The sequence below is a fragment of the Ammospiza caudacuta genome, chromosome 15 (genome assembly GCF_027887145.1).
Source record: "Ammospiza caudacuta isolate bAmmCau1 chromosome 15, bAmmCau1.pri, whole genome shotgun sequence".
Classification (NCBI taxonomy): Eukaryota; Metazoa; Chordata; class Aves; order Passeriformes; family Passerellidae; genus Ammospiza; species Ammospiza caudacuta.
The window spans coordinates 11,075,649-11,098,566 of NC_080607.1; the positions used below are offsets into that span (position 1 = coordinate 11,075,649).

At 53.8% G+C, this 22,918-nt stretch overlaps 1 protein-coding gene across 1 annotated transcript; it reads right to left on the bottom strand.

Moving 5' to 3' along the window:
- Nucleotides 1-18,903: 18,903 nt before the first annotated feature.
- On the bottom strand, nt 18,904-22,593 carry R3HDML (R3H domain containing like). The gene is made up of 5 exons (XM_058814930.1): nt 22,333-22,593; nt 21,010-21,128; nt 20,314-20,446; nt 19,138-19,253; nt 18,904-19,036 (listed from the first exon to the last, which is right to left on the bottom strand). The coding sequence occupies exons 1-5, from the start codon at nt 22,591-22,593 to the stop codon at nt 18,904-18,906; spliced, it is 762 nt and encodes a 253-aa protein (XP_058670913.1).
- Between the last annotated feature and the right edge of the window lie 325 nt (nt 22,594-22,918).

The following is a 22,918-nucleotide window of genomic DNA, read 5'->3' on the forward strand; positions in this document are numbered from 1 at the left end:
ATTTGCTGAGCCTCAAGGCCTATACTCCCAGAGGGGTGGAGGCAGGAGGCAGGGGGTTAATCTTTAATCATCTCACCCATTGCCGAATACTGCTAGGCTTTTTTTTTTTTTTTTTTTTGGTGGAGCAGCAGTGATTCTTGTTGACTGTTTATTATTGAATCTCAAGGTGTTTCTGATCCTGGCTTATGGGTGCAGGCACTCACCAAGGGCTATTGACCTTGATGCTGAGCTGCTGGTGTTGCCCTTAATTATACCTAGGGTGGAAAATTTGGAAAAAACCCTACCAAGAGAACAAGGTTCTTCACCACTTCTGTCACTGCCTTCCTCTTCTCACTACTGATTGTCTACACCCTTGTTTTTCCTTTCTCTTGCTCCCTCCATCCCTTCCACTCCTTCTCCTCTTCTCTCCCTCATGGTCAGAGAAGGTCAGCTCCTGCCTGGAAATTTACACGTTGCTATGTAAAGTGAAATGTATGACTCCTTTTACTTCCCTATAAACCAAGTTTTACAGGAGGCTGGATGCCCTATAAACAGATCCCATTCTGCAGCCATGCCCAAACAGTGAGTGGGGCCGAGGGGTGGCACAGACACGCTGGGAATGGCCAGGATGGCTCCAGTCCCACAGCTGAAATCACTCTGTGCTGGACACCCCCAGCTCAGGTATTGGCTGATCTGTCATAAAAGTTTCATGAGACAGGTTAGAACAGGGCAACAGGAGCTTTCCTTCTGGGGGTGCACTGCCTGCTGTCAGCACCAGCAGTGGTTCTGTGCCTTGCCCAGACCTGGGTCTGACCCTGCTGGTGTTGGGCAGTGGGGCCAGAGCTGCCTGTGCTCTCCTCCCCAGCTGCCCCACACCACTCCTCCACTTCAGCCAGAACTGAGAGTTTTCAGTGCAATTGCGAGATCATTGAGTGGGAATTTAATCGATCTCTGAATGGCACTGGCTCATGGTGCAAGAGAATCAGCAATTAATGATTTGGTATCAGTTTGTTCTGCATTGAAAACAGTCCCGAGGTTTCGCAACCAGCGGCGGCCGAGTCCACACACTGCTGATCTGCACTCCCAGTGCCTTGTGTTTGTTCTTCCCAGGCACCCCAATGCAGCCCCAACCCCACTGGCACCATGAGCTGTCCTGGCCACAGTGCCATCACTGCCACAGCATGAATCCAAGGTCTCTGGCTGCACACCAGTACATGCCTTTGGGCAGTTGTGCTAGTGATGATTTTCTATTCACATTTTAGGAGCACATGGAATTGTTGAAGCAGCACTTTGGCCCCCAAAACCATGACCTACATAGCACTTCTGAATGGCTCTTCTATCCTGAGGCTACAGCTCTGAATCTGAGCACAGGGGAGAGCCTCTGCTCTCTCACTTGGGAATGTGATAAATGATCCTTTGCTGCAGGGGAAACAGTCATTAGGTCAGTGCTCCTGAGGGACAGGCTAGAGCTCATGTGCTGGTGGCTCTTCCTTTAGGCAGGTACAGTTTTTGCCAAAAATTGGTTTTATGATGTGCAGATTGGGATAGAGATGCAAGAGTAGAGTACAGCCCCCTCCATAGCCTCCTCCCAGGGACCTCAGTCCCAATCCCAGCCAGGCCACGGTGATCCCTTTGATTAGATAAATGCTACAGACACCAGGTCAAATATGTGCAGGATTTGCCACAGCGTCTAGTAAAATATTGTAAAAGCAGTGCCTGTTCTGCCCTGCTCAGCAAAACAAACCTTTTGCTTCAATAGCCTGCTGAGCAAGGGGGCTGCAAAGGCCATTTACTTCCCAGGTAGGAAGGATTAGAAGGGCCAGGAATAGAAATCAGAGAGGCAGCGTGTGCAGGAGAGCAGCAGATAAGGAGCGGGGAAGTTTGGAGAGCATCAGGTGGCTCACGAGGCCGGGGCTGTCAATGGGACGTGGTGTTTTCCTCCCAGGGCTCTGTTGACTGTTGTTTTCTCACTGCCTGTGTCCTCTGTGGGTCACCAGTGGCCCCTCCCAAATCGCTCATGCTGGTGTGGAGGTCGAGGGCCAGATCAGCCAAGGACACCATGCACTTCCTTTGCCCTGGAGATGGGCTCTGATGGAAGCATTGGCTGCTCTCTGGGCACTGTTGCTGGAGATGATGTCTCCCCTGGTGTCTCCCCTGTCATCCTCATGTGATGAGTTCTGGGACAGCTTGCCAATGCAGCTTGTCATGGCTCTGTAGCTGTTCTAGGTGGGAGATGTTCGAGTCAGCAGCTGCTTGTGGGACTGTTTCAAACACTTCCGGCTACCGAAGACGTTTTGCCATTTTTAATCCACACAGAGAGACAACTCATAGCTGGAAGACCCCCCCCACTGATAGATAAAAGTTGTTCCCAGACTAGGGAAGTGCTCCAGGGAAGTTCAGCTCCTAGATCTGCTCCTCTCTCCTGTCCCCATTTTCTGTACACTCCACCCACTGTTTCCTAGTCAGGTCATGGTTGCAAAGGAGACCATGACAGCTCTGGGGCTTGACCTGTTCTGTGCCAAGTGATTATTTAAATTTTATCTGTTGAGGAGCAGTAAATCCTCTCCCACACTGGCACATCATGGCACTAATTCTACCTTATCTATATATCCCTGTCTGGCAAATTTATGCAAACCTAAAGGGAATTCCCTGAAGATAAGATCTGTGCTTCTCAATAGGTGAGGATCAGGAACAGAGTATTTAATAGGGCATTTTTGGAAAGGATGCTGTCACCTACTGTGCTTGCCAACTCTGCATGTCCAGCAGGTGAGCAGGCTTCTCTCAAGGGGTCTTCCCTGGTGCTTCTTGAAAAGGGTGTTGTAGGATCAGAGGAAAATTGATGTCAGAAGGGACTTCAGAGTCTCTGCCCCAGGCTCCTGCTGGAAGCAGAGCCAGTGAGAGCAGCATGGGCTCCTTGCAAGTTTATCGAACACCTCCAAGGATGGAGAGCAGCCTTGGCAGCCAGCTGGTGCTTGACTGTTTAGACACTGGCTGAACCTCTCTGCAGTTTTAATGCCCCTTGATCTCCAGCCATGCACCCTGTGAGGAGCCTGACTCCATCTTTCTGATGGCCCTGTGTGTGTTATGCTCCTGAAGTTCCTGCTGGCCCATCTCTCCCCACTGCTGCAGGACACAGCCCTGCCTGCCAGTGGATCCACCAGCACCCCAGTCTAGGGCTGCCTACAGATGTTCTGAGCATGGATAATGAACAGGGACCCTCCTGCCCCTTGCTTTTGTCTCTCACAAGAAGTGCCTGGCAGTAAAGCCAGTGCCCAGAGCCAGCAGGACCCCCTCAGCTTTCATCGACAACGCCATCACCGGCCTGGCAACCCCAGCTCCAGAGCTCTGCCCCCTGTTATTCACAGCTCCAAGGTCACTGTGGAGCTGGGATATTTTACATGGTGCTTTTTATCTCCCCCTCATGCCCACAAAGCAGAGATGGGTTCATGTGTGGAACCTCTGCAGTGCAGCAAAGCCCTGAGCGCGGCCAGGCCCTGCCCGGCCTGCCGCCATTTCACGGGCGAGCTGAGGGGAAGCAGGAAGCCCAGGTACAAGACAAAGAACAAAAGTCCCAGGGGAACGTCACCAGCGTAGTCATCTCCACACATGCAAAGGTCCCTTCTGCCTTTTTTTTTTTTCCCCTTTGAAATTTCAAATTCCAGTTTGTGGACAAAGTCCTGCCTATCTGAGAATATAGATCTCCGACCACTGACCAAACTCCACTTGAAGCAGTCCCGAGGACTGCTCTTCCCCTTGCCCACGGATGTGGCTGCTCAGTCCTTGGATTTCCCAGGATCACGCTGAAAATTTTGCACTGGAGCACAGCACTGGTACTTGCACAAAGCGGATTTTGCACTTAATGCCAGCAGCTTCCTTTCTGGGAATAACCTCGGGAATAACCAGGTAGGAGTTTTATCACCTGCAATTCATTTAGCCAGCCATTGCTGAGAGAAAAGGAGAAGGAGGAACAAGGGCTTTCATTGTGCTTGTACCAGCAATTTTAGCTCATCATTCAAGTAAGGGAAGGGGAAAAAAAAAAAGCAGCTTCAGAGGGGATGATAAACTAGAGGGAACATGAGCTTGTGGAGGCAGACCCACTCTGTATGGTTAACTGATAACTCCAATTTGCCTCTTCCCTCTCATCTTTTCTGATTCTCTCAATTAAGCAAGACTTATTCTCATGCTAATCATTTCTTGACCTGTTTATTCTGCATTAAAAAATTAACAGAGAGCAGTTTACTGCATGACTTGCTCATACAGAACTGCTACAGATTAGCAGGCATGCTTTAAGCCCCTACACTGATTCTTTTGGGTCTCACAGCCAGTCTGCACAGCTCGAGGATGAGCTTTTTTTTCCCTGTTTTTAAAGAACAGCTTTTTCTAAAGTCAATACAAACCCCCCTCCTCTCATGCCTTGAGTATATTTGCTCGGTGACTATTTCCAAATGGGAAAGATAAAGCCAAGGGCTTGTGTTTTGTCAGACTTTTTGTAAACAGGGGTATTTAGGCCATGCTGTCAAACCCTCCTGCCTTCTACCTCGGCATGCTGTGACTCCAGAGCAGAGTTGTCAGTGTCTTAATAAGCAGCTCCAAGGAATTTTTTGGGGCTGGAGGGCTGCAGGTCAGTACAGCTGCACAAGCCCCCAGCTCATGGGGCAGATCTTTGCTCTGGGCAATCTTATGACAGACACACAGATTGGGGTCTGCTCCAATGTCCCTCCCTAGAATGTCCCCAGAAGCTGTGAGAAGGCTCCAGGAAAACAGATGATTCAGCAGAGGTTGTTTAGGGTCTGTTTGCCCCTTGCCAGCTGCGCACTGCACATCCCTGCCCCAGCAAAACACTTTGTAGAGGTGAAAATGAGCCACCAGCTCCATCCAGGGAGGTAGATAAGAAAACTCCAGCAATGAGAGGCAGGAGGAGACCACAGCCATGTGCCAGACCTTGCCTGGGGAAGATGCAATCAATTTTATCATCCTGTTCCACAGCAATCACTCTTGGTGATTTGCTTTCCCCAGGGCTGAAGCGCCTGTCTCTGGGGTTGGGGCAGGTTTGCTGTTTGGAGCTGGGGGCAATGGCCAGGACAGACAAACCCTGGGCAGACCCCAGACACACTGTCACTGATCAGCATGTGACATGTGCTGGCACCCCAGGCTCCCCAGCACAGCTCAGGGTGACAGAGGCAGCTCCACTGCAACCTTAGGCTGTGTCTGAACAGAGTTATCAAAAAGTAGCCAAACCAACCAATACTGTCCTGGTCCCCAGACCACAAAATCCCCATATGGAGAATAGAGGCAGCTTTTGGTCATGGGGAAGAGTCACTTTAAAGAAGGTATAAGACTCTGCCTGAACTCCTCTCCAAAAGCAACATGTGCATTTCAGACAAAGCTGGGATGATGCTGAGCCTGGAGGCAATTATTGGAGCTAAAATAAATAGCTGCTCTGCAAAAGTGGTGGGGAAAGAACTGCAAATGTGGGGACAGACAGACCATTTCAGCATATACTGCTCTGGTGATAACACTGTGCTTGCCTTTCATCCCAGGACTGCAGAGGGGTTTATTATCCTGCCTAACAAGGGCTCTGAACTCTTGAGGAAGTAATTATTATTTCTCCTCAGAGCTGTTATTATGCAAGGACAGTGAATTTGAGCTGTTCCCAGAAGGGTGGCTGTACTGGAAAATGCCAGGGCATTTGCTGAGGTGTATTTGCCATCACTCTGCCTGCGCTGAAAGCAGCATCTGGCTCTGGGACCCGCAGTTTTGCAGTTGTGACTCTGGAAATCTGTCTGCTCTGTTTCCATACAAAATCATGCAGTGAGCTGGGCCCAAGAGAGAAAGGGGAATAGATTCATCTTCTTCCATTACACCACAGGCTGCAACTTCGCCCAAGCTTCAGCTCCCACCACTGATCCCACCTGCCTCCTTCAAACCCTACCCCACAGACTCTGCACTCCACCCAAACCCCAACCCAGCAGAGACCCAGACACTTTCCTGCTGAACACTCTCCTGCCTCTTTGGGAGGAAGTCCAGAAAAGCTCTGACTTTGCCATGTGCTGTTCCAGGCTCACTGACTACACTGGCAGAAGCTTGGCTGAAATCTGGTGGTTGAAGCCCTACTGAAATGGGGGAGCAGGAGCCTCAAGGAAGCAGCAGGACTGGAGAGAGGGTTTGCTGCCAGCAGCACACACCTATTGCTGTCTGTGCCTTGCCAGCTGACACATTTAGTGTGGCAGGGATCTCAGCAGCCCGCTCTGGACCTGGGGAGAGCTTGTTTAGCAGGTGGATGTGATTCCTTTGGGCCTGAAGTAATCCTGAAGCTTCCAAGGAAAAGGATCCCTACTGAGCTCACAGTCTGGCAAGCAAGTCTCTCCCTTCAGCCCTGCCAGCTGTTTGCAGGGCTTTTAGGTTTCATTGACTTTACACATTCATTATACACACATGAAACAGCCCCTGAATCATTTCAGCTGTGGAGCAATAGGTGAAGGAGGAGAACAGCCAAAATCAACAGTGGTTACACATCAAGTTTTACCTTTTCTTTTTAAATATTTTTGCAAAGCTAGGTGCATCAGCAAGCCAGGCCTGGAAGTGACCTCCAGTGGCTGCTGGGGCTCTTGGGATCAGCCCTCCCTCAAAATTAAGGCAAAAGACTGCAATGATGCTGAGGGATGGAGGGAGAGCTGCAGCAGGGCAAGGGTGTCAGGGGACAGTCTGAGCCCATGGCTCCGGAGGAGGGCAAGTCAAGGGCAAAAAGCATCTCCTTGGACCCAGCAACTCCAGCTGCCCTCCTGCCCCAGGCTGACTGGCAAAGTCAGCCCCAGCTGGGCAGCTGAACTTGGGGGAACATCTCAGGACAGGCCCATGTGTGCCTGATGGGAGGAAGCACAAGGAAGGAGGGAGGCTGCTGAAGGTGGGAGCACTGGCAGGTCTGAATCAGGAAAGGTAGGCTGGGAATGGAAAAAAAAAAAAGCAAAAAAAAAAAGCCACAAAGGGGTGGTGAGTCAAAATTTGGGAGATTTTAGTTTGTGGAGATAGAAGCAAACAAGTTAGTGCAAAATGCTTTTTTCTCTGCAGGAATGCCTGAGTAACCTGTCGTGTCCCCAATGTCCTCAATCACCAGAGCACAGCACGGGGTGAGTGAGAGCCAGACAACACTCAGGAGCTCCATGTCCACAGCAGCTGCACGCCCCCCACACACCCTCCTGTGTGACACAACCCTCCTGTCCACTGCCAGAGAAACAAAAACACAGCAGAAAGCAAGGTATGGGAACATGGGAACACAGCAAGGGCAGGGGATCACACGTCCCTACAGTTCCAGAAGCCAGGACACTGCAGGGACAACTGCCTGGCTCCCAGCTAACAAACATGGGAACTGCTGATCAGCCTGTGAGTATTCAACCTAGGTCTGCAACACTGGATAACACTATTGTTTGTCCCTTTACATTCCTGCAAGTCCCAGTGCCATTGGCCTCTTGGATCATAAAGAAATTAAAATATATTATGACCATAAACGACATCATTTGAGGAAATGAACCACTTGTAGTAAACGTATCACGGGACACTGAAGCCATGAACTCTCCTAAATCAATTTCCAGCTGATAAAGAGTGCAGGTACTGCTGGGAGCAGCCCCCAGCATGTGACTCCCCACTGGCATGGGATGGTGGGGATGCTGACTGGGGGTGCAGGCTACCCTAGGAAGCACAAACCCACCACCAGCACAAACCCTGCTTGGAGGAATTGCTCAAGCAAGAGGAGCAGCTCAATTTTTGCTGAGTCCAAGAGGAATGGAGGCTGTTGGGGTGTTTTGGGGATGGGGTTGTGTGAGGGTCCAGGGCTCAGGAAGCACCAAACATGTCCAAGTTCCTCACGGTGCTGGCAGTGGTGTGCAGGAACCTGGGCATGTTTGGTGCATCCTAATCCCACCCAGCCTCCTGCCTCTACACTGAGGTCCCGTGGGTGCTGGGGCTGAGCACAGAGCTGGACTCTGCAACCAGTAAAGTTTGCACTGGAAGTGTTTTTCTCTTAGTTGCTTCTAAGCTTTCATTCTGAGGGCTGAGAAGAGGCTGGCCACTGCAGATCTGGCTCAGGGGCAGAGGCTGTTCTGTGAGTGGCAGGATCTGTCCCCAGGCCAGCTGAGGCTGCAGCCCAGGGCAGTAATGCCAGGCACTGGGAACTGGCCTGGCAATGACTGAATCATTTCCCAGACAGCACAGGCAATCACTGGGGTATCCATGGGATGCCAGCCTGACTCTATCACCTCTTCCCCCAGGAGCCACAGCACCCAGCATGCTGCCCACGTTGGGGTATCTCTCCCTTGAGCCCCAGAACCAACCTGGGGACATGATCCACCACCACCCACAAAGCTGCTATGTGCACCCTGCACGAAGCAAAACAGAAACCAGAGACATGGGGGTCCCATGCTCTGAGGACCAGCAATACCAGTGGGAACGAGCATATTTTGGCAGCTCCAAACCCACACTCTGAGGACCAGCAATACCAGTGGCAACGAGCATATTTTGGCAGCTCCAAACCCACACTGGACACCCTTCATTCAATGCCCTTCATTCACATAAACTCTGCAGCGCTGGCTCTGCAGCTGCTTCTCTCCCTGCTGCAAGTGCTGGGGGAGCAGGGGGGTACCTGGTGTTTCCTGGAACAGGTGGTATCTGCTGCCATGCATCTTCCAGGGGCGCTCAGCTCCGTGGGCAGGGCTAGGGCAGTCTGGTCCCGGGCTGGGGCCGTGCAGCCGGCGAGCCCCCCGCGGGCAGCGGGGCACGAGCCATGCCCAGGAGCTGCTTGTGGTGCAGAGCAGGAACAGGCTAATCCCTTAATGCTGGTCACAATGAGATTTGATGGGGAGCAGCAGTTTGTGCTGCAGAGCCACAGGTTTTAAAGGGTTCTGGCCACTACCCGGAGGAAAATTATAAGGTGGCTCTGGGTCTGTGCCGTGCTGCCAGTGCCAGCAGCAGTGCCCGCTGCTTTCTGAGCCACCTTTCTGAGGTCCCTGCCTGCTCTCTGCCCTGACACTGGGTTTCTTTAGGGCAGGGATACCTGACCATATGTGCAGGCCTGGAGGTTGACCCAGAAATTGTGCCTGGGTGTGTCTGACAGCAGGAGTGGGTCTGGCTCCTGAGGGAGAAGCTGACTGCTTTTGGTTTAAAGTATTTCTATATAAATAGCCAGAACACCATATCCTTGAGCAGCAACCTTGGTCTCCCCTCCCAACTGACATCACAATGCAGGATGACTCAGTCCAGAGGGGAGCAGAGAGGCTGCTGAGCGCCCAGAGTTTTCTTCTCTGTGGAAGTGCGGTCTGGCAAGTGTGGCCAAGTGTTCATGGTGGAGGAGGAAAACTGTGTGAGGGAATGGAGTGGCATTCACTAGGGTTCCACGGGCACTGAGTGACTGGATTGCTGAAAGGGAGACCTGGGCAACTCTGAATTCAGCCCTGGGCTGCATGGCTATGACCCAACTAGGGCCAGGTCTCATCAGTCTCTGTGTCCAGAAGAACCAGCTCAGGGACAAACCCATGTGAAACACCCATTTTCCTGCATTTTCCTTCCTCCTTGGATGACTCTTCCTGCCAAGCCCACCTCTGCTTTTGCTGTGCCAAGGAGAAGAGAGCTCATTCCTGCCCTCCAGACATCAGGCCCCAAGCAGCACCTCGAAGGCACTAGCCTAATGGAGCAAAGCATTCCTAAACCATTCCTGTCCTGTCTCCACAAGCTTCTGCTTCCACTCAGGCCTGCCTGAGGTATATTTGAGTTAATCTGGAGTGCCCACAGTCAGCAGCTTCCAGAATGCTCCTGGTGGGTCAGGAATGGGGAGTGAGCAGCAGCTCTGTGCCCAGGGAGGAGTGTGCTGGCAACAGGGGTTGATGCCCAACATTCCCACGTGGAGCAGGGCTGGGACTGAACTGTGTGTAACCCCGTGACACCTCCCTGCACCCCTGTGTTGCCACACAGGTTTTAGTGGCTGGAACAGGCAAACACACCCAAGTCAACAGACATTTCTCCCAGACAATGGCAGTCTCCAGGCACACACCCATGGATGAGCCACAGGCAGCACTCAGCTCTGCTTCCACCACCTCGGTCCCACCACCTTGGTGGCTGTAGCCATGATATTTTCTGAAAAATCCTTTTGCTAGGATGTTTTCTCCTGAGAAGCTGAGAGGCCTCAGGAACAAAATGTAAACAATTATTATCTGCTGCTGTGGAGTGCAACAGGTGCATCTTTGGTTGGTGTCATGTGGTTGTTTCTAATTAATGGCCAATCACAGTCCAGCTGTCTCGGACTGTCTGGTCAGTCATGATTTTATTATCATTCCTCCTTTTTCCTTGCTATCATAAAATAATAAATCAGCCTTCTGAAACATGGAGTCAGATTCTCATCTCTCCTCTCGTCCTGGGACCCCTGTGAACACCACCACAGGACTCTAGGCAGGGCTTTGGATCTGAAGCCTGGCTGTTTGTCCCCTTGTCTCTCCTGCCTCCTTATTCCACTCTTTATTTCCTGTTGCCGCCTTTGGCCTGCCCACAGTGAAACTCTGCATGAGCTGCTCCCTCAGGCATCCATCAGTGCTTTGTCTTTCTTCCCTGCTGTGCCACCTCCACCTGAGCGTGCCTGTCCCCAGCACAGGACCTGCTCAAGCAGCAGCCCCTTGGCATGGGCTATCAAGTCTTTGGGGACAGTGTGGCAAAATGATCAGCATCCCTTAGGAGCAGAGAGGGGCAGAAGTGGCTGAGTGGGGCAGGAGGAGCTGGGCTCTGCCTCCATGAGGGGCACTGGGCCATAAACCCAGCATGGTGGCTGTCGTTTGTGTGTTGGCAAACACGTTGAGTGAGCTCGACTGTTGATTATGACCATATAAACCAGTGTTGTGGCACTTGTTCAGGTTTGTGCAGGTTTTACAGCTCTTGTTCTGAGAAGTACCCATGTATTTGGTTTTGCTCCTTCCTTCAGGTCTGTCTGTTGACATTGGCTCTCCTAACCAGAGCGTTGGGCCATGCCAGGAAGCTGAGTGTGCGTCTCTCCTTGTGTTTCCCACTTTCCCAGGAGTTATCACCTATAAAATCTCACACACACCCATGGCTGGGACAGGTTTCTGGTGCAGAGGCAGGTGAAAGGTGTCTGCTGGTCCCCACCACTGGTTGGTGGGTTTGGGTTCCCTGTGCTCAGTGACAAGAGATGAGCCACCCACCCTGACAGATGGATGAGCAGAGCTGCAGGGAAGGTCCTGCCCTGGAATTCTGGAGTGGAATGAGCAAGGTCTGAGTTTTGTAGGGCTGTGATGAAAACCAGGCTGTCAAACCAACTTGGATGTGCAGAGAAGGAGAAGATGCTCCCAGAGCACATCACAGAGGATATGGGCTATGCCTGGTCACCTGCTATGCAGGCACACACTATCATCCATTCCTACCACCAGTCCTCTTCCCAGCAGGAGCTGCCAGCAGCAGTTGTGCCCTCAGGGACACCTTGGTGCTGGAGGCTCAGGGGCTTGAGCTCACAGTGATGGTCCCCATCTCTCTCTCAGCACCAGAGCTCCATTACCATGGGGATGCAGCTGGAATCCCTCTGGTGACTGCAGGATTTTGGGATAGAAAGTCTGGTCCAGCCTTGCAGAGCCAGAGTCTGTTTGCTCCTTGACTTTCACAGCCACTTCTTCTGCCTGAGCTGCCCCTCCCACCCCTTTGGTGCAGCATCCTGAGCCTACCTTTATTTTTTGAGACATGTATTTCCTGAAGGGATTTGCTGAGTGATCTCTGTTGATGCTCAGGTTGAAGCTTGGACAGGAGCTGTTCCTGGGAGGAATTGCTTCTGGGACCCAGCTTTGCTCAGAGGCCCCAGTGCCTCTGCCCAGGACAGGAGAGCAGAGCCCTCAGCCCCATGTTCACCCTACAACCCCTACCTTGAAATTCACCTTCTGTGAAAATTCTGCAACATTTGCCATTTCCACATACATTTCTGCCAGGAACTTTGTTTGCTTGAATATTTGAGGAAAGCAAACAGAGAAGGAGCCTGAACACAAACAGTCATGGATTTTTTTTTTTTGCAGTCTTTGCCCTGTTCTAACCCCAAGCCTGCCAGCAGAGATACTTGCAGGCATCCCCTGATGTTCCCCTTGGCTCTGCCCTGTGCCCCACTGCTGGCCCTGGTCCTGCTCCAAATACTGCTGTATGTAAAAGGAGCTCACCCAGCCCTTGCTGTCTGTGGGACCACCATCACTCACCACCCCTTTGCACCCATGCTAAGTCAACATTTTTTAATGCCATTTAAGAAATATCAGCAGATAACTAACAGAGTATGACTGGCAGACCTACACCAGCCCTGCTGAGCTCAGAACATTTCTCAGGCACTTCTCAGGCACTTCCTGAGCCTCTTGCTGCTCACCTTCCAGAGCTGGAGCTCATTTCCTGCTGCCTGCAGCCCTCTGGGCTCACTCCCCCTATAAAAATACCATTGTGTTTCAAGCAAAGCCGAAGCTGAGGGAGTGCTGCTGGCCCCATAAATGGCTGGAATGAGGTGGGAGAAGTCACAGCCCTGTGGGTAAGTGCAGACACCCTGTGGCACTGAGCAGCATCCCCAGCTCTTCCCCAAGGAAACCTTCACCAAGCACCAGCAAACAGCTCTTGGGAGCAGGCCAAGGTGCTAACACAGTGATTGTGCCTTTTGCATCCCAGCAAATACCTGTGCTTATTCCTGGCTGCACCAATACCCTGCTCAGGCACTGGAAAGTGCTGACCTTGCCAGCACCAGTGTTACAGCCACCCTAACACCCAGCGGGGATGGCCAGAGTGGGGACAAGGAAAGAGGCTGTGCCAGGTGTCCTCAGACCAATCAGTCCCTGACGGCTGCCAGGCCTTGGACACAGAGACCAGGACTAAACAGAGGAATTAAAGAGCAGCTGAGGAGGAAAAGCTCAGTTCAGGTCATGTCTAGAGGAAACCTCTAAAAAATTCAATGCATTTGGCAGCGAAAATTAAAAATACTTAGAAAATTGGCCCCCTCTTATGTTTCTCAGTTGAAACTCTTGCCCACACCTGACCAGAGCTCCTGAGCAGCAATGATATCTGGCATTTTTCAGCTGTTTTCCAAAGCTGCTTCACTGAGCAGGGCCAGCCCTGATCAAGCACTGGTCCCTGCTGTAACCACCAGCCCTGGGGATCCCCAGCTCTGAGGAGATCCAAAATATGAAGGGGTGGTGCTGCCTGCACTGGGAGTGAGACCAATTGGCCAAATCGTGCCCAAGTCTCAGTGGGAGGATAAAGGTGGATCAAGAGGCTCACCCCTTCCTCACTGCCCAGGAGATGTTCCCCTTTCCCCCTCTCCATCCTCCACCTTCTCACACATCTCTTTACAGCTTCCTGCAGGGATTTAGCTCACAGCCTGTCCTCAGCAGGTGCTGGTGAGGATTGTGAATGTGCCTCCAGCTCCAGGTCTCTCCAGAGCTGCAGCATCACTCCCTTCTCCCCGAGGGACCCCCCCAGGGTGCTGGGGACAGGCCAGCTTTGTCACTGCCTGGCAGGGCATCCTCCAAGTCCTTTACACAAGGCACAGCTCAGATGGGAGGGAAATTAGTGCCCCTGAGGTGTCATTTAGGGAAAATGTTGGTGACAGTCTGGGGCAGGGATGAGTGGGAGGGCTGCAGTAACTGCAGTGGGGGGATGCTCTTACTGATGCCACCACTGCCAAGAGAGGGCCAGACCTGTCCCCAAGGCTGAATGCCAGTGCCAAGCTTCCCCATTAGGATGTACCCCTGGCTTCAGATGGATGCTGAAATCCTGAAGCGCCTAAGAGAGATGGGGAGAAGGGAAAATCAGAAAAATCCTTCCATCTATTTAAAGAAACTGAAAATAACTCTGTGACCCTCTCCAAGGCTGAAGGCTCCTCTGGAGGACCCAGGTGTGCCTCCATCAGGCTTACCAGCTCCATGGGCTGTCCTGCTGAGGGCTGGGAGCTGCCAGGGCATCACTGTGGGCATGGCTGGCACCACAGCTCACCACAGTGAGCTCCACCACTGCTTTGCAAGGGAACAAACATCCCAGTGTCCCTGGGAAGGGTTTGGCCACCACTTTGCCATCTGCAGGATGGTGCATCCCAGCTGCTGTGCCCACTCTGCTGCCCAGCCCCAGCCCAGTCCTACAGAGCTGCCAGGGAAGCCAGGCACTGCCCAGTCCCCATCCCACCAAGCCTTCCTCACCTCTATTTGGATAACTTTTTCACCCATTTCATTTATGAGGACTCCCCTCCTTCTGCCAACACTCTGAGTTTCCTCTCACTTCAGTCTGGGAGGCCCATCTTGCTTTTTTATTCTCCTTATTTCTCTCTCCCCCTTGCCTGGCCCCAGGCTTGCAGCAGGTGCTGGCCAGAGCCTGCTTTTGTCGGGCCATGGGAGCAGATGGGGAGAGCAGCCACAGGTGGGATGGGCAGTGATTCCTCTCCAGCCACAGGTGGGATGGGCAGTGATTCCTCCCCAGCCACAGGTGGGATGGGCAGTGATTCCTCCCCAGCCACAGGTGGGATGGGCAGTGATTCCTCCCCAGCCACAGGTGGGATGGGCAGTGATTCCTCCCCAGCCACCCCACAGCACCTGGCTCTGCCTGCACTTGCCCTGCACTCAGCACGTGGCTCACTTACTGACTCTCAGACTGAAAAGCTAAAACAAAAACAACTTTAAAAATTGTAATTAATAAAAATAATTTTTAAAAAAATTCAGGAGAAAATTACTGTCAGAAATGTTTACCTGCCTGTGTTTAAGGTCACTGATGTGCCAGGGCTTGCAAGTGACTGCTCACATTAGCGCCAGTTGCGAGTGAGCAGAATAACTTCATCCTAAGTGATTAAAGAACTTGTTCAGCTCCTCCTGTTGCATGTTATCCAGGCAAAGCTGGATTCTCACTGCAGAAATGGGGTTGGCTTTGCACCCTGGGGCAAAGCTGGAAGCAGGCACCCTGGGTGTGGGGACAGCCAGAGCTGGCCACCCTGCACCACCACATCTCCCAGGCTGGTGGGAACATCCCTTGAACCTCTCCTTCTGCAAATGAGGTGCAGGTCAGGCCCTGGCAGCTGGGTGGGTCAGGAGCCATCTGGGGCTGCAGCCTGGGGGATGCTCAGCACTGGCTCCTCCTGGGCCAGTTCCCACTCCAGGATCCGACCCTGTGCCCATCTCAGAGGAATCAATCCTTCCTTTCACCAGCTCACATGTCCTTCACCACACAGCTCCTTGCACTTTGTCCAAGCAGCACCAGCTGACACAAAGACACAGCCTGAACTAAACAGACCAAAACCTGGACAGTTTTCTGGGCATTTTTCTGCCGCTGGAACCTGCAGCTCAGAGGCAGGAGTGAACAGAGCTCCTCCAGAGACCTGGCTGCTGCAGGCTGGGGATGCACAACTGGCTAAAAGCAGGCTAAAACTCAGCATTCTGTAACTGCTTGATCACCACTGCCTGCTCCAGTGACACCACAGCAGATCCTGTATAATTCCTACACATTTCCATTGCCATAGACCATGGACCCACCAAAATGCTGACACGGCCTGTGTCTGGCCATGGCTCACTGTGGGGTGATGTTACCTGAAATAAAGTGATCTGCAGGGCACTAAAGTGCTGGGGGCTGGGGCAAGGAGACACATGAATGCCACAACAGAGGTGGGTTAGGGCTGGAGGTGACACCAGCGTGAGGCTGCAGGCCTGGATCAAGGGAAGCAATCACCCAAAGAGAGGCCATGAGCAAAGTGCAAGAAGGTGGTCTGGGAGTCCCACAAGCCCTCCTGGGACCTGGGTTTACACATACAGTACCTGGAAAGTGGGCTGGGCAGGGGCTGCACACTTGTAAAAGAGAAGAGGAACAGAACATGAAAAATAGTAAGGAAAGCAAGGTAATGATGGGGAGCCCCATGGAGTGTGATGAAAAGCCAGAGGAAGTGATGGAGAGCCCTTGAGAGTGATGGAGAGCCATGAGGATCTGATGGAGAGCCACGAGGAAGTGCTGGAGCACCATGAGGATGTGATGGAGAACCTCTTAACTGTGAGACCTCACCTGCTGGGACCTCACTCCCCAGCCTGGCCATGCCCAGGGAACCAGGGTTCCCAGAACACAGCGGACCAAACCAGCTGTGTGGGGAAGCTGCCACACAGGCACAGTTGGCCCATCCTGAGGATAACCATGGGCTGATGTCAGCCCAGCCAAGGGCATCTGTGCCCAGGGGTCCACCTCCATCTGTTGGCAGCTGGCATCTGTCAGAGCCAAGGGGCACAACTCGGGGCTGCTGCACCCTGGGAGCACAGACACAGGCCTGGCAGGCATCTCGCTGTGCCCAGGTGACCAGGCAGCATCGTGCCACCTGAGGCTGTGCCCTGCAGAGGCTGGAGGCTGCTGCTTGTCCAGGCACTCCACTCCCTGCTGGAAAAGCTGCCCAGCCGTAATGCTGGCCCTCGGAGGGAGCACAGCGCTGGAAGGTGCCCGCTGTGCCCACTCACAGCCTGGGCATGCCACGGGCCACCTGCAGCCTGTGTGTCCTAGGGCAGCACTTCACCTCCTCGAAACTGCTGCCACTTCTGCTGTGATCCCAGCAGCAGCAGCAGCCCCTCTGCCAGCACGTGGGGCCGCTCTGCTCCCTCAGGCACGTGCCTTCCTCTTTGGGTCAAGCAGCGTGAAAGCGAGAAAACACACACATAGAGGATTTCCATCACATCCAAATCAACCAGAACCCTTCTCCTGCCTCCACCTCCAGCCTTGCCTGAGGCAGGGGAGGCACAGCAGGGCTGGGGGCTGCTGCTGGCCGCTGGCAGCCCCGCTCCCCGAGCGACGGCAGGCCGGCAGCGCGGGCGCTGGGAACGCTGTACTCACCATATGGAGCCTCCATCTTAGCGCTTAGCTGGGTGCCTACATTGACCATGTCTCGCCGGCTACCGCTATGGGGACTTGGGGCGAAAACCACAGGAAGTAGAGGAATAAAAAAAAAAAGTAAATAAATAAATAAAAAAATGTCTCTCACTAAGGAACTAGGTGAAGGCAGGAGGGAGCGCGGAGAGGCAGGGCGAGGAAACCTGCCTCTCCTGTTATCTTATTGATTCGCTTAATCAGGGCTAATGTGGGTGGAGATGTTAAATAGTAACCAAGCTCTTATGGAAACCAATCTGCAAGGTGCCGTTGCTGTAGCTATAGTAACTGCTGCCAAGCTAGAAACTCAAACACGGCTTTTACTGGACTCTTTTGGGGCTCCCGCTTGCAGATGGTGTCAAGGCCAGGGCAGCCGCCGGGCTGGGGTTCACCCCTGGCCACGGGGAGTGGGGGCAGCCACATCCAGCTCTGCAGTGCCCCACGTGCTGCTGGGTTTGTGCCATCACCTGCCCCAGATGGGAAAACCAGGTATGAGACTGTGTACTGCAAAGGGAAAACACAGCATGAGGGGCCAGGGGCTGTGGGACAAGTGTAGGGACTGGCAAGGGCACAGCAGAGCCTGGCTGAGGCACTAGGGGCAAAGTGCCCAGGCCATGAGTTGGGGTTTGTCTGCCTGGTGCCAAACCAGAGAGGTTGCTTGGGGATGCTGTGGTGGATGCAGGGTGATACCCTGAGCACAGGGTGGTTGCAGCTCCTCCCTGTCTCTCTCTCTGTTCCCAAATCTCAAAGTGCCACAGCCACTTATGGTCTTCTCTGCTCCCTCTGGGACTGCTGCATCCAGGACCTCGTGGTAGCAGATGTGCAGATGGGCTGCCCATGAGGCTGTGGCAGCCCCTGTGCCACTGGGGGCTCCATGTCAGGAGCAGTCTGGGCTGCCAGGGGCTGTGCTGAAGCCAGCAGGGCCATGTGCAACAAGTGTTGCTGAGAGGACACCAAGTATGTGGGGAATCCAGAGCTGAACCTGAAACAATGATTATCCATCAGAACAGAGCCTTCCATATCTCCTGTACATCTCAGGAAGAGACCAGGCTGAAGGAGGCACAGAGGGGTCCAGTCTCAGGATCCCCTCAACACCTCAGCTATTGAAAGCCTGTAGCCCTGAGGGGGCCAAATTAGGGATATCTGCTCCTCTGGAATGGAAAAGCACATCCCAAGGGAGCTTGCAGCGGGGAGAGTGCTGCTGAATGCAGAGGGCTGCAGCACAGGAATCCACAGCTGGATGCTCAGATCCAAGGACTCGTAATTCAGGCATCCCTGAGTTTGCTGAGTGCTGAGAGGTTCTGGAGAGGGAAGGCGTGTGGATAATAGGGTGTGCGAGATACAGCAGTGGGATGGTGTGGGACAGCATGGGCGGGACACTGAGTGTGTGGCCCTTCAGCGTCACCACCAGCCCGTGTCCCAGCAGTGCTGGCTTCTCCCACACGATGGAGCAAAGCGCCCAGGCATCTCCTGTGCCCGTAGCCCGTGGCCCCACTAAGGGCATCTGCCCCCCCTTTGCTGCTTACACCCCAAACCAGAGCAGAATCACTGGCTCGGTGTTACCCCGAGGCTGTGAGTGAGGGAGAACCAACACAAGCATGGGGGTCTCCAGGCTGCTTTATTGGGGGGCTCAGAGCTGGGGGCCCCACAGTCAGAGGGGCTGCTGTGAAGCAGGAGCATGCTCGGGGCTCCCCACTTATCCAGCTGCTCACCACGAGGGGAGCATCTTGGAACGCTTACACCAGCCTTAGCACCGAGGGGAAAACCCCCTGAGTCTGCAGAGCAGGGACCATGCCAGCCAGCCCCACTCCCTCCATGCACCCCAAAATCTTCCTCATTTCAGAAAATAGGGACCTGCACTGTCCGTAGTTCCCCCAAGGTGGGAAGCAGCCAGACAGCACTGCTGGAGATGTGTTAGAAAAGCATTTTCCTACGTGCCATTAGGATGAAGCGGGTTGGACAGCCAGGCTGCCAGGGGGGTCAGTGTTATAAATAATTGTTGTTCACCCCATCTCCATTGCCAGGGCTCCTCGTGGGGCTGCAGCCCTAGAACCAGCTGACTTGGTTGGATTTGACTCCGCTGAAGCACATGTTGTTGGAGCAGCCCCCGCCGTAGCTGGGGGGGCAGGCTGAGCACGGCCGCCCCACCTTGTAGGGCGCTTCTCCCAGCCAGTTGCCCCTAAAAAGAGAAGAGGGCATCACCTCTGAGCATCATCATCCCACTGCTGACACTGCTGTGGGGAGGGAGGATGGCACGGGGGGCTGTCCCCAGTCACTTACTTGATGGCATAGTTGCAGACCAGGAGGATGGCGTGACGCCACGTGCTGCCCCACACCCGCACGTTGGCACAGGTGCCCAGGGCACAGCCCAGGCGGCTCGAGGTTGCCCACACCATCTGTGCCAGGACAGAGAACACACACTGTTGGTGTCCATCCACCCAGACATCCACAGCTGATAGTCCCAGGATGCCAGCTCAAGGCTCTGTTTCCCCATGGAATTGCATCCCAGCTGCCCCAATTGCTTTGGCTGGATGCTGCCCCATCACAGGCAGTGCTTTTTTATCAGAGGATGACTTTTTAATCTCCCTCTCCTATCTGAACCTGCCTTGCCAAGCTCACATCCATGAGCAGCAGAGTCTGGGTCACTGCTCCAATTTACCCAAATTAACTCCTAAACCTCACACTGAATCATGGCCAGCAGCTTACCCTGCACACAGGGAGGTCAAACAGAGACTAAAGCTCCTCCTAAAGCCTCTCCAGGTTAAATCTCTTCCATAAAAAGTATATATTGCCCTTTTGCAACCAAGAGCATCCCTGAGTATCCTCATGGATGAGCCACATGGGGATGCAGATGCTCAGGTAAGGGTTGGAGCCATGAAGAAGAGGTAATTAGGGGTTGGCACAGCTCTGCAGCCAGGCAGAGGAACAGAGGAGTTTTCCATCTTGTGCTGGCCAGGCTGTGTGAGAATGTGCCAGGAGATGAAGGGGCTGCATTCCCAGGGAGCCAGAAACAGCTGGGTGCTATGAAGCTGTTCCATCACAGAGAAGAGGATTCATCTTGGCAAAAGTACAAAGCAGCTTTTTTTTTTCTCTTCACCACCTTTAAGTTACCAGAAGTGCAGTGAGGCGAGAAAGGCCAAAGGGGGGGAAAAAAGCTTCTAAAAAATTGAAAGCTCCTTGTCAACTGGCCAGAAAGTCCCAGCTGCTCCTCCAGTTGGTTGTAAACCCATGTGACCTTCCTGCAACAGCCCGAATGCTGGAAAAGCACGGGGTGGGAGGGCATTGCTGGCATTGCTGTGTCCAGCAGACAGACTGCCAGCTGCCAGGGTTTGACCTGCCTGATCTGAAGCTGGAGCTGCCAGGGTTTGACCCTGCATCCCAGCTGCTGCTGGCAGAGGAGCTGTGAGCTGCACAAGGCTCCCCTTGCATCTGGAGCGCGGGGGCTGCAGTGCTCACCTGTGTGTAGTGGCTGCAGACGGAGCCGCTGCACTTGGAGGGGCAGCGGGGGTTGCACTCCCGGGGCTGAGGGAAGGAGTAGTGCTGCTTCTCCTGGTGCCAGGACTTCACCATGTCCAGCACAGAGCGGTACCTGTAACGGTGCTACAGCTTAGGTGGATCTCCTCCACATCAGGGGTCATGGGAGAAGGAAAGGAAGGGAAAGATCCACAAGGAGGAAGTGGAGGAGAGAAATTATCTGGGGCCAGGGCTCATTGGGAACAAGCATTCCTGGGAAAAAGAGGGTAAGGACGTCCTTGTGCCAAGCCCACTTGTGCTCAAGGCCAGAAGACCAGAGACACCTGAGCACTCAGCCACGTGGAGGAGATCCAGGACCCATATCCCCCTGGTCGGGGTGCCTGGCAGAGAGGAGAATAATGGCAAACTTCCCAAATGAGCAGCAGGCACCTCTGCTTTCCTGTATTTACCCTTCTGCAAGAGAAGGGTAGGAGAAGGAGAAGCTCTGCAGGAGAAGGAGAGCTGGGCCCTCCTCCTCCACCCCGGGGTCCTTGACATGCCTCTCAGCTCTATCTCACTCCATGCAATGCCAGTTCAGAGCCCCTCTGCTCCTTGGCTGAGGGGCTGCAGCTGCTCCTCCTGCAGCCCCGTGGGGTGTGGGGGTTTCCCAGGAGCTCCCTGTGCCTGCAGGGCACTCACCTGCCCGATTGGATGGAGAGGTTCTGTCCCACGTACTTCATCAGCTCGGGGGGGCCGTGGTCCCACAGGCAGCGCGCAGCCCACGCCTCCGCTGCCCTGGCCAAACGCTCATCCCACACCTGGGCAGGGAAGGGAAAGGGCACGCAGGAGTTTTAGATTCCCAGAGGAGGGAAGAGGAGAAACCTGCTCCCTCATGCTATGTGGGCTTTCTGAGCACTCCTGAGTGTTCAAAAAATAGGACTCATGCATCAGGCTAGAGAATGTCCAGGGGAAGGAAGCACAGCAGCATGTCCAGGAGCCATGGACCTCCCCAGCTGCTGCCACAGCTCTGGACACACAGCGTAGCAGAGCAGGGATGCCCTGCAGTGCTGCAAACCCTGTGTGTGTGATTCCTTCCAAGAATGAGCTCCTGCACAAGGTGGAGCTGAGCACAGGGGTGAAACCCTGCAGCCTCACAGCTGTCCCAGCCCTCAGTGCAGCCCTGGCCACAGCTGGTTCCTTCATGCATTATTTAAAGCTCCCTCGCCCATCCTGAAGCCTCTGGGGAGATGCCTGTGTGAGTTACTTTGGAAGGCAGGAATTTAGGCCAAGCAAGAAGCAGTGCAGGATGCTCCTGGGCATGTCTGACCTGCTCTGGTACCCAGCAAGCTGGGCTGCTGTGTGCTTCTCCAAACCACATCCAGGGACCACCCAGCTGGTCCCTCAGAGCAGGTCCCCTTCCTGGGAGCAGAGCAGCATGTGGCACCTCCTTCCCTGAGGGTCCTGCCCTGTGTAGGCTGGAAATAGCTCCTCTTGGAGGACCTTTAGGGCTGGGTTAGGAGCTCCAGGCAGGGAGGACAGAACCTAGGGAAAGTTCTGCCCAGGGTGACCCTCATCTGGAGCTGCCCAGCCTGTCAAGGCTGTGCATCCCTTCCTTGACTCACTCCTGAACATTTATTCTTCTGGGAGCTGGCACCACTTGGAACAGTCAAAAGGGACCCTGTAGATTGTGATGGGATCATCCCTCACAGATGCAATTGGGGAGAGGCTTCTGCATCGGCTTTGGGTTGGGACCTGAGCTTTTTGTGCTTGTAGCCGCCTCCCAGATGTCCCAGACACAGGTCCAGAGATCCTAAATCTGCCCTCATGGGGAAACATCTCTGTGCTGGGACTCCATCCCTCTGCACAGAGGCTGCATGGGACCCAAAAAAATCCCCCAGGACATGTGTTCAGCCAGGAATCTGGCCAACACCCTGACATCCCTCTTTGGCTAGGGCTCCCACATCAGAAGTGAGCCCTTGATCACACCAGAGCTGTGGACCACCCTGCCACAGCCCAACTCACCATATATTCCATATTGGCAGCGGGTGGAGACACCTGTGCCCGCACTTGGTTGTGGTAGTCCAGGATCACACCCATGTCCTGGGGGGACAGGAATCTCTTCCGCCGGCCCCGCGGGACCCCCTCGGCCCGGAGCAGCCCCGCAGCCGCGCCCGCGGGCGGGGACAGCAGCTCGGTGGCGTTGGGCAGCAGCAGGGAGCTGGACAGCTGTGTCGCCCAGCAGCCCAGGGCCGTGAGGTACAGGTGCAGCTGGAGCACGGCCATGCCAGCCCGCCCTCGCTGGGAACAGCCGGCGGAGTTCTGCTCCTGCACGGAGTTAGGCAAGGACAAGGGGGATTGCTGGTTCCTGCTGCTGGTGTGCAGATCTAGGAGAGAAAACAGCACAGGCACCACTCAGGGTTGCAAACACCATGCAAGCACCGTTGCCCAAAATAATGTGGAAACAAAGTTTCTTTTTCCCTATTAATAACAGTAGTTTTTCCCTATTAAAAATAGTAATATTTACAATTAATCTCTTTAATAACCTTTTTTATCAGAGCAAACTCCCCAAGACTGTCAGGGATATACCTGGGGAATAGATTTTCTTGTT

Coding starts and splice junctions, on each gene's coding strand:
- R3HDML (XM_058814930.1), bottom strand. CDS start 22,593: ATGGCCGTGCTCCAGCTGCACCTGTACCTCACGGCCCTGGGCTGCTGG. Junction 20,447..21,009: donor CTCTCCATCCAATCGGGCAG/GTGAGTGCCCTG, acceptor GCACCGTTACAG/GTACCGCTCTGTGCTGGACA. Junction 19,254..20,313: donor TCTGCAGCCACTACACACAG/GTGAGCACTGCA, acceptor GTCCTGGCACAG/ATGGTGTGGGCAACCTCGAG.